General features: G+C 30.7%; 5 protein-coding genes across 5 annotated transcripts; 2 read left to right on the top strand and 3 right to left on the bottom strand. All coding sequences in view use genetic code 12, as the record gives it.

Moving 5' to 3' along the window:
* Positions 1 to 298: 298 nt before the first annotated feature.
* RJT21DRAFT_44223 (uncharacterized protein) lies at positions 299 to 2,105 on the bottom strand. The gene has a single exon (XM_064884571.1). The coding sequence runs from the start codon at positions 2,054 to 2,056 to the stop codon at positions 599 to 601; it is 1,458 nt and encodes a 485-aa protein (XP_064738052.1). The 5' UTR covers positions 2,057 to 2,105; the 3' UTR covers positions 299 to 598.
* Positions 2,106 to 2,306: 201 nt separating this feature from the next.
* Positions 2,307 to 2,552, top strand: RJT21DRAFT_86804 (uncharacterized protein; the record flags this gene model as incomplete). The annotated part of the gene is made up of 1 exon (XM_064885490.1): positions 2,307 to 2,552. One exon carries the CDS (start codon positions 2,307 to 2,309, stop codon positions 2,550 to 2,552), a length of 246 nt encoding a protein of 81 aa, XP_064738051.1.
* A 693-nt stretch (positions 2,553 to 3,245) lies between these two features.
* RJT21DRAFT_44220 (uncharacterized protein) lies at positions 3,246 to 5,158 on the top strand. The gene has a single exon (XM_064884570.1). It carries the CDS (start codon positions 3,291 to 3,293, stop codon positions 5,115 to 5,117), a length of 1,827 nt encoding a protein of 608 aa, XP_064738050.1. The 5' UTR covers positions 3,246 to 3,290; the 3' UTR covers positions 5,118 to 5,158.
* On the bottom strand, positions 5,121 to 7,746 carry AFG3 (AAA family ATPase). Its single transcript, XM_064879854.1, has 2 exons — positions 7,424 to 7,746; positions 5,121 to 7,336 (listed from the first exon to the last, which is right to left on the bottom strand). The coding sequence occupies exons 1-2, from the start codon at positions 7,677 to 7,679 to the stop codon at positions 5,199 to 5,201; spliced, it is 2,394 nt and encodes a 797-aa protein (XP_064738049.1). The 5' UTR covers positions 7,680 to 7,746; the 3' UTR covers positions 5,121 to 5,198.
* A 112-nt stretch (positions 7,747 to 7,858) lies between these two features.
* Positions 7,859 to 13,168, bottom strand: MLT1 (Mlt1p). Its single transcript, XM_064879853.1, has one exon. It carries the CDS (start codon positions 12,998 to 13,000, stop codon positions 8,078 to 8,080), a length of 4,923 nt encoding a protein of 1,640 aa, XP_064738048.1. The 5' UTR covers positions 13,001 to 13,168; the 3' UTR covers positions 7,859 to 8,077.
* Positions 13,169 to 13,901: the final 733 nt, after the last annotated feature.

Raw genomic sequence — 13,901 nt, 5'->3', positions numbered from 1 at the left:
TGAAATTTTATCGTGAGAAAACAGCAATAACTATCAATTTAGAATTTTACGTTTAATAGGAAATAGGTTATAAACAAGGAATTAGATACATATTTATAGAGATGACTCACTCCGAGAATCAAGGAGATATATCCTTTTTGGACGCAATTCCTCCTACAAAAAAGATAGAGCCTTACCACAATGTGGGTTCAAACATGCATGCAGGAACGGAGTTAATCCAGATTATGCTTTGCATTTAAACATGTCTGATTATAGCAATCATAAAGATGTAATTAAAATCAGATTCTACTGGGACAGTTTATCTATAGTTATTGAAGATCCAAATGAAGACATACATTTGTCGTGTTTCTAAATAATGGAAAGGGAAAAGTGTGTAAATTTGCTTGATTTTCGCTTGACAGAACTTTCTTCTCTCTAAATATTAACCGTTGAACTAAACCCCAGGTCGCAAATGTTTACTAGTACGATCGATCAGGATTTTTGATACTAAATTCACCAAAGGATAAGTTAATTCTTAATATATTGGTGTTCTCTTCAGATTTTATAAATACGAGACAAAAGAGCCCTTCGTGGCATCGGTAAAAAAGTAAAATCGCCCTCAATATATACAGCGTGTAAGAAAGTCATAATCACAATCGTATGTTTTGCCTGAAATAGCTGTAACCGGAGTAGAATTGGACATTTCAAACAATCCTTTATTCGTATCATCTACGACTTTACAAAGGCATGTAACAACGATATTCCAACAATCATACTTTTGTAAGTCTAGTAGAACTTTTCTATTTTGTACGTAATCAGTTTGAAGTTTCTTCAATAGAAGGAATAGATGAAAATTAGCTGAATATTCAGAATCTTTAGTTTCTTCAATACGTATAATCCTTCCAACTAAGGGCCTGGTTATGGTACAGCCTTCAATTTCTTGAAATTCACGTACTGAATTGAATTCGACAAATAACGTCGTTGTATAATCACTTAGGAAAAAGCAGTTTATACCACAACAGAGAGCCTCTCTGACACCTTGGCTGTAAATCTCTAGAAAATTAATTCTTTTCCTGATAGAAGTTTTGCCATAAAAGGCCTCGATATTCTTTTTAATTGAATCCCTTTTGATCTCAATTGGAATGAGACCCTTGTCTAACTCAATCTCCAAGTCCGGCCGTGTTTCTAATTTATTCTCATTTATGGTAATAGACCTAGTCCCTCCAGTCAATGTATCACTGAGAATATAATGAGATGGAATACCAAAGATATTTTTTTGTGCAGCTAGTTGTACATCCATTTCAGTGTAAGTGGATGGAACTTCAAAGCGTAACCTCCTGCTTATTCCCTCCAGAGGAATTGTCTTTAGTTTAAGATCACTGAACTCATTTACAGGAAAGTCAATTACTTCTGAGTCGGGATATAGCAAGCCAATGTAAGATTTCAATGCATTATCTCTATGTTCAGACTTTAGAGGTGACCCAGATGTTCTTTTTGTACGTTTTACACTGGATTCTTCAGATGTAGGCTGGGATAAACTTCTAACTAGAGGACTTTTGATAGGAGTGCTAGAACTAAATTGCCCAGAAGACTTTGTATCAAATTTAAGAACCGGATCATCATCGGGACCATTATCCCTAGCATTAACTTCTTCTTTTTCTTCTTCCTTGGGTAAATTTGATATAATTGGACGCTTTAAACTCATCTGTATAGAAAATGACCAATAGTGATTGAAAAATTTAAAATTTTCTGTTTGAAAGATAAGTGTTTCATCGATTTTGAGTGTTACATCAATTAGATCTTTTGTTGTCTCAAATTGAAACTTAGTGAGCAAGTGGAAGTTATTTGCCCTCAAGACAATTCTTAACAAGTCAGGCTTCAGAAATTCCTTTTCAAACTTATACTTTTTTAAGAACATGTCTATTTCTTCAATGTCTGGATTCTTTAAATACTCTTCTAACTTGTCCACTAGATCAGCGTACTTGTTCTTTCCATTCAAGTGAATCTGGATAGGTTCGAATTCTTCGAGTCCCGTCAAAGCAGCATCGTTTGTGTTAATTATATCTTTAAGATTCATTGTGTATTATATAATTGGTTTCTCGTAGTAACTAGAGTTAATAGAGGCGTAGTGTTTTTTGCAACAGTTCTCGGAAGGTCGTGCAACGATAGAATCAATGTATGTGCGCATATTATTCGGTTAAGAAAGGTATGTATATTAGATCAATGCATTCAAACCCCTAACATCCTAGCTTCACGGAAATCGGTGAATATTATGATAACCCTACAATATATACTACTAAGTTAAATATCTAAATATAAACGGTATAATGCAACCTACTAATGCCACATTGAATGACGATAGTGGAAATCAGGATGATGATGATGAACCTGACGAATGGGACCAAAGAATTATTAACACCGGATGTCATGAGGAAAACCTCAAGTTGCAACTTTGTCATGCTGATACAGGGGATTGGAGGCAATGTACGAAGGAAATGGAAGCCTTTAGAAAGTGCTGGGATGAACATAATAATAATATGAGAACACTGACGGTCAACAATACGGATGCTTAGTTGGAAAATTTCCTAAATTTACTCCGTTGTATATAGATTCGATTAACCTGTAAATATTAATAAAAGTCATTTGCTAGTCTATATTATCTGAAGTAGTGATTGAATTCAGGTTAAGTTCAGTCTTCACAGTAGTAGCCTTATGTTTCATGAGCTTCTTCTGTCTGGCTGCTCTCTTCTTTGCTGTCTTTGCCTCTAATTCATGTTTCCTCTTTGCCTGTTTACTTTCAAATTGTTCTTGTTCCTCAAGTTCCTGTTGTTTCAACTGTTCATTTCGGCTGGCCTGTAGCTGATGCTTTTTGTTTCGGATATAATTTGAATAGTCAAACGATCTCTTCTCTATTTCAATGTTAATAATGTACTTGTCTTATATAGTCTTCATAAATAATACTTACGTTTATGTCCCTCTCCACTTTTATCATGATGCGTATCTTCCAGCTTAACTTCCTCAAAAATTCCTATCTCAGGATTCTTTCGCATAAGACTGTCCAACTGTTTCCGTTGAACATTTATTGGTGATTCAGACATTTTCTCACTTTTATATTTGTTCTAGTAATTCCAAACAATACGGCTGTATTCTGATCCATTGCAAATCATATCTCTATCAAAAGGATGCTCGAAAAATCAACTCGTACTAAACAGGAAATATTTACGAGCACCAAAACAGAGAATACTTAAACATCAAATTATTATTAGTGTAATAGTATAATTGTCGTTATATTTTATAGGTAATAAAGTATCATGGATGACCTGCCTAGTTTAGTATACAGTAGTCAACCAGAAAATAAGGAATTTCTACGAAATAGAAATATACCGATTCAAGAAGATCTGATTTCTATAGAGACTGATGATGAAGATACTTATGAAGAACTGATTAATGATTATTCTAATTTACATAATGATAGAGAATTATTAAAAAATGACAATGAATTCCAAGCAGTAATTAGAAAACTTAAGAGTGAAAGTACTCAAAGATTTAAAAATAAATGGGAAGAAATTCTTCATAAATATTCAATTATTGATGATGAAAAGGAAAGTGATGAAATTGATTTATCAACTGGATTAATAATACGAGATAATGGACATTTAAGATCATTAAATACTTCCAATGAACGAGTAGGAAATGTCAAACTTGATCGAAATATATGGGATTATAATTATGATGTAGATAAAGAAGTAAGTCAACAAAAACTGAATGAAGCACGTAGAAGAAGACGTAAACAAGAATTAAAAGCTAAACTTAAACAAGAACAGAAATTTCATAATATTAATTTACAGAATGAAATCAATTCTAAATCGAAGAAACGAATTCCAACTGAAGATAATTTATTACAATTAGATCCTTCACCAACAAAGAAATCTCGACTACAAATTTCAAGATCATCTAGTCCAATTAAATTAGAATATATATCACCAATGAAGGGTAAAATACCTTGTGAAACAGTAAATGTATCACCTATAAAAGCTCGAAATTTAAATAATTCTAATCCATTTCAAGATGATACTCAATTCTTACTGTATGTAAGTAAAGAATCAAGTTATATGTCATCTCATGATAGTGAAACTTCAGAAACTTCAAGAGCTAATCCCAGTGATGATTCAGATAATTTATATTCTACTCCTAAATATATTAATATTACCAATAATACTAATACTTATGAATCATCTACAGAAGGTGAAGAAAGTGAAAGCTTTGATGATGAATATCTGATTGTATTAGATCCCTTAGGTATTAATAATAATAATATTGATCCAATTCCAGAAACCATTATATATCAATGTGCATTTAGTGAATGTACATATTGTACAGGTAATAAGTCATTATATCAATCTCATTTATTAGAGAAACATTCAGCTGAACTTCATTTCATTGGATATCCCATATCTCCTATTCCTGATTATATGCCTCATAAGATTCGATTTAATGAACAAAGATTAAATAAACATTTCCCATTAACTTATGATGTACCACCTATTCCAGATTCAGGTGATGGACAAGCCATAATATGTAATAAAAGTTTAGAAAATGGTAAGCTTTGTCAAAAGAGTTTTCCAACTATGAAACATTTATTAATTCATCAACAAGAGAATAGTTGTTCTTCAAAAAAGCAAGTACTAATGTGTCCATTATTAGGATGTGGATTTCTAACTGAAGATGGATATTTAGAGTGGAGAGCTCATTTCATTAAGGAAAACCATCATTTACAGCCTACCCAGAGAGAATCATCTAACTTTCAATATGATATACTGGATGAATTGGAATTGGAAGAGGAAGAGGAAGATTCACAGCCAGGCGCTGTACCAGAAGATATCAATGAATTGTTTAGTGATGAAGATTCTGAATTTGACAATCAAGCAGATGAAGAGTCAGGTGCTGAGAATGAAGATGATGAACAAGATGATGAAGAAGAAGAGGAAGAAGAACAATTCCAATATTTATCTCCTATAAAACGAGAGATTAGACATGTTTCTGTACAAGAGCCATGTTTTAGTGATGTACCACTAATTACTGAGGAGACAACTCCCAAAGAGATTCATAATGATTCATTAGATGAATTATTCAAATAGGGTACTTTTATATTTGTAATAATAGATTAATTAATATTTACAATATTTCATATATACAAGATGGGGTAGAGAAATTAAAATTTAAGCAGTTGGTTCAGCAGCATTTGGATTTGAATCAGAATCTTTAGCCTTTGGTTTACCTTTAAAAGCATCATAACCTTTAAGATAATTATCAAATGCATCATTGGTTTCAGTAAATGGCCTTGGACCAACTAATCTTATCATATCTTCTCTTGTTAATACTTCCTTTTTAAATAATTCTTCAGCAACTTTATCAACCAATTCAATTTTTTCACTCAATAATTTATGACAAGAATCATAAGCTTCAGTAATTAATCGTTTAACTTCGGTATCAATTAATCTGGCAGTATCTTCAGAATACATATTATGAACTTTAAATCCAGAATTATCTTCAGTATCATAACAAATTTGTCCTAATTTATCAGACATACCTAATTTTAAAATCATTTGTTGAGCCATTTGAGTTACTTTCTTTAAATCATCTGATGCTCCACTTGTTATAGTATCAAAATGTAATTCTTCACTAACTCTACCACCTAAGGCCATAATCATTCTATGAGAAAATTGTTCTTGAGAAATTAAATATTGATCCTTTGGTAAATATTGCGCATATCCAAGAGCTCCTTGACCTCTTGGAATAATTGATACTTTAACTAATGGATCAGCATATTGTAAAAACCATCCACAAATTGCATGACCAGCTTCATGGAAGGCTACGGTTCTTTTTTCTTCAAGACTTAATACTTTAGATTTCTTTTCTAATCCAGCAATAACTCGTTCAATTGCTTGTTCAAAATGATAAGCTTCAACTGCTTCAGCATCTTCACGTGCAGCAATCAATGCTCCTTCATTACAACAATTGGCAATATCAGCTCCTGCAAATCCAGGAGTTAAAGCTGCTAATCTTCCAGCTAATTGTTCAACTGCTGCTTCTTTTAAACTTTTATAAGTTGTATAATTATCAACTTTATCATTTGATTTAAGATCTTCATCAATTTTTAAAGTTAATTTATCTAAATGAACTTTAAATATTTGTTTACGACCTTCAATATCAGGAATATCAATAGAAATATGTCTATCAAATCTTCCTGGTCTTAATAAAGCTTTATCTAAAATATCAGGACGATTAGTACCAGCTAAAACAACAACATGATCAGAACTTTCAAATCCATCCATTTCAACTAATAATTGATTTAAAGTATTTTCACGTTCATCATTACCTCCCATTTTACCATTACCTCTTTCCTTACCAATTGCATCAATTTCATCAACAAAAATAATTGATGGAGCCATTTCTCGAGCAGTTTTAAATAAATCTCGAACTCTTGAAGCTCCAACTCCAACAAACATTTCAACGAATTCTGATCCTGATACTGATAAAAATGGTACCCCTGCTTCACCAGCAGTTGCTTTTGCTAATAAAGTTTTACCAGTACCTGGAGGTCCAGAAAGAATTGCTCCTCGAGGAATTTTAGCTCCTAATTTTTCATACTTTTCAGGATCTTGTAAAAATTTAACAAATTCCATAATTTCTTCTTTTGATTCATCACATCCGGCAACATCTTTAAATTTAATTTTAACTTCATTTTCTTGATTAAATAATTTAGCTTTAGATTTACCAATTTTAAAAATTCCTCCTGGTCCTCCAGCACCTCCAGCCAGTGAAGCAGTTCTTCTCATAGTCATATACCATAAACCTCCAATTAATAAAACAGTTGGTAAAATTGGTAATACATAATTCATCCATGATCCTCTTTCTTCATAACTTATTGGAATTCTTTCATTAATTGGTATACCTAATTTATCTTGAATTAATTTCATTTCTTGTTCAAAAAATTCTAATGATCCAATAGTAAATATAACACTTGGATGTCCACTAACTTGATAAGTTTGATCAGATACTGCCCCAGAAATTAATTGAGCTTCAACCGCAAATTTATTAATTACAGTTAATTTTTTAACTAAACCTCGTTCTAAATAATTAGTTTTAAAATCTTGAAATGATAAATCTTTCAGATGATTTGAATCTCCATTTAATAAAATTATAGTTAATAATAATAAAAATACTGAAAATCCCATAGAATATCTAAGCATTGTAGATAAATCAATTTTAATAATTTTAAGATTTTCTTCCTTAATATCTTTACCTTTATTCTTCATATGTTCTTTCATCTTTTTAAGAATTTCTTCTTCTTGTTCTTTAAGTTGTTTCCTTAGTTTTTCTTCTTCAATCTTTTCTTCTTCTGTTAATTCTTCATCATACTTCTTCTCATCAATATTCTTACTCTTTTCCTCCTTATTGTCCTTTTCCTTCTTCTTTTGATTTGTATTTAAATCATTATGTGCTATAAATGACTGTTGAAACTTTATATGATTATTTAATGTACTAAATTGTCTTAATCCTATAAGATTAATATTAGTCTTAGTCTTACTTATTACCAGTCTACTGGTTCTCGTAGTAATTGTCCTAATAGTTGTTGGTAGTAGAGTAGATACTCCTCTTTTCCAAAGAACCATTGAAGTAGGACTGCCTCGAAACATTTCCGATAACTTCTACACTACTTCTTCTTATAGTTACTTATGAATTTATCGTCAATTATATACAGACTACTGTTCATCCGGGCTCTGTTCAATTTTCAGTTTCGCCTTCGAGGAAGGACCGGCATATAAGCCAGTGAGAGAGAGAGAGAGAGAGAGAGAGAGAGAGAGAGAGAGAGAGAGAGCGACACAGAGGACTCGCACAGAGAGAGACTGCCCTTTTTTCTAGTCCAAAACTACGACATCTCTTTCGTCACTTAGTTATAAGTAGATAGTATTTATTAATAGTCACTACTTATAAGTATATAAAAAAAGAAAAAAAAAGTTAAAACCAAAATAAACCAAAATAAACAGAAACAGCACAAAAGCACAAAAGCACAAAAGCACAAAAGCAATCTGACCTAAAGCTTATCAATGTCTAAATTCTTAAGATATCCACCTTGCTTACATAAGGAATAGAACTCACTATTTGTATCACTAAGTAATTTCTTAGGAGTATCAAATTCTTTAACTTGACCTTTATCTAATACAAGAACTCTATCACTATCTAAAATAGTTTCTAAACGATGAGCAATAGTTAAAATAGTCTTATCTTTAAATTCACTTCTTATAGTTTCTTGAATAATTTTATCTGTTTGAACATCTACTGCTGCAGTTGCTTCATCTAAGATTAAAATCTTAGATTTATTTAATAAAGCTCTAGCAAGTGATAATAATTGTCTTTGACCGGATGATAAATTAGATCCACTTTCAAATACTCGAGCTGATAATCCTATTTCATATTCAACTTTAGCATCTTCTCCTTCTCCTTGTCCTTCTTCTTGTTCATCGGATTTCTTTTCTTCTCCATCACCTTTGGCTCCCTTTTTAGTTTTCATTTGTTCAACATGTTCTTTTAAATGAGCTAATTCTAATACTTTCCAAAGTTCTTCATCAGTATATTGATCAAATGGATCTAAATTTTGTCTAATTGATCCTTCAATAGTTTGAGCATCTTGAGGGATAATATTTAATTTTTGACGTAAATCAAATAATCCGATTTTACTAGTATCAATACCATCAATTTCAATATGTCCACCAGATGCTTCTATTATACGGAATAATGATATAGCTATAGTTGATTTACCAGCTCCTGTTCTACCAACAATTCCAACTTTTTCACTGGGTTTAATATCAATTGATAAATCCTTTAATACTGGATCTAAATTCTCTCTATATTTAGTAGAATATTGTTTAAATGAAATAGCTCCGTCTGTTGGCCAAGATTCTGCTGGTCTATTATTTTCAATTATAGTTTCAGCTTCTGGTTTTAAATTAATAAATTCAATAACTCTTTCTAATGAAACAGATTTAGTTTCAATATCAGCCCACATTCTAATAATAGCATTTAATACTCCAGTAACACTTAAAGCATTAAGCATAACAAATCCAACTAAAGCAGCACTTAATTCTCTATCAGTACCTAAAGTTGATAAAATCATTAATGTAGTACCAAAAACAATTATAGCAGAAATACTTTGAAGTCTCATAGATAACCATCTATTACATACTAAATTATTAAAAGTTGTTTGAAGTAATTTATCAACATTATTAGTATTTCTAAAGATAAATCTATCAATTTGTCCATAAGCTCTAATAGTTTCAATACCAGTAACTGATTCTTGAAGATGAGAAAATACTGGACTCTTATTAGCACTAGATAATCTTCGAAGTTCTCTTGAAGAAGGTATAAAATATTTTCTAATACTATTATAAAAGATCATAAGGGCAACAACAACAAAAAACATAATTGGTAAATTATAAATAATAACTCCTAATAATCCAATAGCATTAAAGAGGAAATCAAATAATAATAAAAACACCCACATAATTTGTCCATCAATAACATTAATATCATCAGCAAATCTATTTAATATTCTACCAACTGGAGTGGTTTCAAAGAATGACATTGGAGATCTTAAAACTGCAGTAGCCATAGTATCATGGAAATATTTTGAAGCTTTAATAGTACAATAAGTATAAATAATAAAGTAAGCAAATAAAATGAATAAACCTGAAGAAATTCCTAAAGTAGAATAAACAACCAAATAAAATACTGGTTCAACATTATGACCAACTTCTAAATTCTTTTCTGACCAAGTTTTTAATACATAATTTCCAAGAATACTAGCAGAAACATTGGCTGCCAAACAAATTATATAGATAGAAAGATACCAATAATTACAAGCCTTAAAATATTCCAAATATACTGTTAATTTAACTTCACCTTTAGCGGCTCCTTCAACTGTATGACCTGTTTTCTTTATAATATCTGGATCTTCATCATCTTCATAATTATGATCAAATGATACAAAACTACCTCTTCTAAGAGTATTTCTAGATTCAATTCTTTCTAAGGCTTCATATTCACCTTCAACTGTTAAAGCCACTGCTGCAGCAACTTCAGGTACATTAACTGGATCATATTTAATTACATCTTCTTCTCTTAACAGTGAAGAAGAATTGGTTTCAGAAACTTCAGCAGATGCAATCTTAGTTTCTTCAATAGCTTCTTCTTCTTCCTTTTCATGTTCTTCTTCCTTTTTACCAAATTCTTCAATTAATTTAGCAAGATCTCCATTTCTAGCAGTAACTTCTTCAAAATTACCCTTTTCAGTAATGGTTTTATCCTTTAAAAGAACAATTTCATGAGCTTTATGTAAAACACTAACTGCATTAGTAGCTAATATAAGAGTCTTTGAAGCTAAAATTCCGGTAGAACTTAATACTTGATCAGTAATTTTCTTACCAACATGAGCATCAACAGCAGATAATACATCATCTAATAAATAAATATCAGCTCTAGCATAAACTGCTCTTGCAAGAGCAATTCTTGCCTTTTGACCTCCACTTAATGAAATACCCTTTTCACCAACAACAGTTCTATCACCATCGGGTAAAACATCAAAATCAGGCAATAATTGACAAGCTTCAACAGTCTTTGTATAAAATGCCTTATCAAATCTACAACCAAATAAAATATTTTCTTTAACAGTAGCATTCATAATCCATGGAGATTGAGAACAATAAGCTACAGTTCCATTAACTTTAATAGTTGAATTATCACCTTTAATAGCAGTAACTTCACCAAGTAAACTTCTTAATAAAGTGGTTTTACCAGTACCAACTCTACCAACTATACAAGTTAAATCACCCTTTTTAGCAGTAAAATCTTTAATTGATAAAGCAATATTATCAATACCATCAGATTCAACTTCTTCTTCAGCAGGAGGACGACTAGTATCAGATTTCTTTTCATCATTTATATTCCAAACAAAAGTTGCATTATTAATTTCAATAGCATTTTCACCAGTCTTAAGATTTGAAAGAGATCTTTCAACTTCAGTATTTTCTAATTCTTCAAGTAAGAATAAGTCTTGTAATCTATTAACTGAAACTTTAGTTTCAACATAATGAGTAAATAAATTTGGAAGCAATAAAATTGGTTCAGCTAACATATTAAATAAAGTTATAGCAGGGAAAACGATCGAAGGTACTAAAGGAATTCCCGCAATATTTGCAAAAGTAACTAAACTTGCACAAGTAATTAAAAATGGAATACAATACCAAAAGAAATTAGCAAATGAATTGAAAACTCCAATACGTTTTCCAAGGACTAATTCTTTTTGATTTCTTAAATTAAATAATCTTTCTAACATTGGAGTTTCCCATGAATATAATTTAATACTTTTAACTGAATTCATAATTTCTGATGTAAGTCTTGTTCTTTCATCTCGAACTGTCATCGATTCATTATAAAGAGTAGAAATTGAGGTACTAACTTTAGTACTAATTGGAACTAAAATACATGCCACTATAAATCCTGATCCAGTAGAAATACCCACAATCTTATATAAAGCCATTAATGTAAGAATTAATCGAACTGGAATAGTTGAAAGTTCAACAAATGATGGTAAATCAACTACGGTTGAAACATCTACTGCTAAATTATTAACAATTTCTCCACTAGTTTTACCCTTTCTTGATTCAGGTGAAAGTCTTAATGATTTTTTATAAATCATACTAGTTAATGAACCTTGTAATTTACTTCTAACTGAAAAATAAACTGCAAAATATCTGTTAAAACTTACAAATCTAGATGCTGCACAAATAAAAATTGCGGTAGCTATAGTAAATCCAACAATTAATGGAGGTCTTTCCTTACGTGAATCATCTTCAGAAGTACTAGCATTATTAAAGAATAAAATAAATCTTTGAAATAAAAATGTTTGACCAAATCCAAATAACATTTCTGACATATCAAGTATATAAGCTACCAGTAATTCAACCCAATGAATTTTAATAAGAATCCAAAATAAATTAAGAGATAATTTCTTATCCTTTTTAGTTGGATTAGAAATTTTCAGTAATTTCTTTTGTAATTTAACTTGAGCCTTTGTTTCAGTACTTGTCCATTGATTATAAAAGATATTATAACTTACATCACTTTTAATTCCAATTGGTAAAGCTGGTAAATCCTTTTGATCTAATTCACCTGATCTATAAATACTTTCAATAAGATGATTAAGCCAAAAAAATCCAAATTCAGAATAAATACTTCTCAGAGAACTTGGTTCCCAATCATTTAATTCAAAATATTCCAGTAATTCCTTTGATGGTACATATAAAAATATTTCAAATCCTAATATTATAATTGAATTAATTAATAAACCAATTTCAATAGTATAAACAATGACAGAAGATGTTGCATCATTTAATGGAAGAAATACTTTATAAGGAGAAAATGAATCTGATATTATAACCACAATATAAAGAATTATAAATATTGTCCAATATAATAATAAAGATGCACTAGGAATTATAGATCTAGTTGGTTCTATAATATGTAAAGGTAATAAAATAAAACTATTAATTATAACTGATGCAATAACTGCTAAAGAAATGACTGAATTCCAACTAGTAAAAACAAAAGCAAATAAAAAGATTGAAAGAATAGCTTGTAAAAATACTGAATTTAATTTTACTAATTGAAAAATTCCTACTGATTTAACTTTAAATGGAGAACCAAAAGAATATTTAATTGGAAATGGACCAAATTTATTATTAATTAAAATTGATATTAATTGAAAAATAGCAAACCCACCAAATATCACATTAAATAAAAATACAAGTGCACCAACAAAACAAGGATTTAATGAATTCCCTTTAGGATCATATAGTGGTTGCTTTAATCCACTACTAATAGTACATGAACCAGCTAAGGATAATTCCACAGCATTGGTTATGTCTACTAATCCAACTAAGTCAGCTATCAGTACAGACATGATGCACCAGCGACTTTAATATAGAAATAAAAGAAAAATTGAATAATTAGAAGAAAATTAATCGGCGATCGAATTTTACTTATAGTTGTCACACAATTCGCTTATCAGCAGAGTGAAAATTCAATATGAGTTGAAATAAATTTTTGTGGCTTTCAACGGCTATACGGGGGGCGGAGATATGGGGTGTAAATATACGGTGCTATGGTTGCATTTATCCAAGAATTTAAAAGGTTCTCAATAGAAGTCGCTTCCTATTGGTTGATACCCGCAGGTCAGCTTGCTAAATACAGTACAAAATTTCATTTATTATATGATAGAAGCCTATTGACCTTACGGCTTAATTAATTTTTGGCGTTAAGAGGTTATTTTTTTAATCTAATTGAGGGGGGCTCTGTGCAGGATTGGTTGCATTGTCTAAGGGGCGTTTACCCATTTAAAGCATTATTTCCACTGCATTGGGCCGAATGACTAATAATGGTATGAATTACGATCGAATAGTTTATTCTTCTGGGGTAGGTAGTTAAATTCATATATGAATTATTAATGCTCAACTTCAATTCTCTCTAACATCAAACTTAACAAGTTACATTACTGAGAAATTATATCAGTAATCTTATAGAGAATTACATATTTAATTATTCTTTAAAGATAACGCCTGAGGATTGTTAATTATAGAAATGTGGCCTAAATCAGAAGGAAATAATAATTGAAAATCTATCACGTACAAAAGCTTCTCAGGCAGGCTTAAATTTTAAGCCGTACAATTTCTAGCCAATAGGAAGCAGCATTGCTGACTGTCAACTCAATTGGGTATTCCCCTCTCTCATCCCTCTACTAAACTTAAAATTCTTCATTGGTAAAACAATGGGTGCTTATTCTAAAAAATTATGACTCATCAGGA

Source organism: Scheffersomyces amazonensis (assembly GCF_036850825.1).
Source record: "Scheffersomyces amazonensis strain UFMG-HMD-26.3 chromosome Unknown RJT21scaffold_4, whole genome shotgun sequence".
NCBI classification, from domain to species: Eukaryota; Fungi; Ascomycota; class Pichiomycetes; order Serinales; family Debaryomycetaceae; genus Scheffersomyces; species Scheffersomyces amazonensis.
Note: the sequence above shows the minus strand (reverse complement) of the source record. Positions and strands in the feature narration are given on the sequence as shown.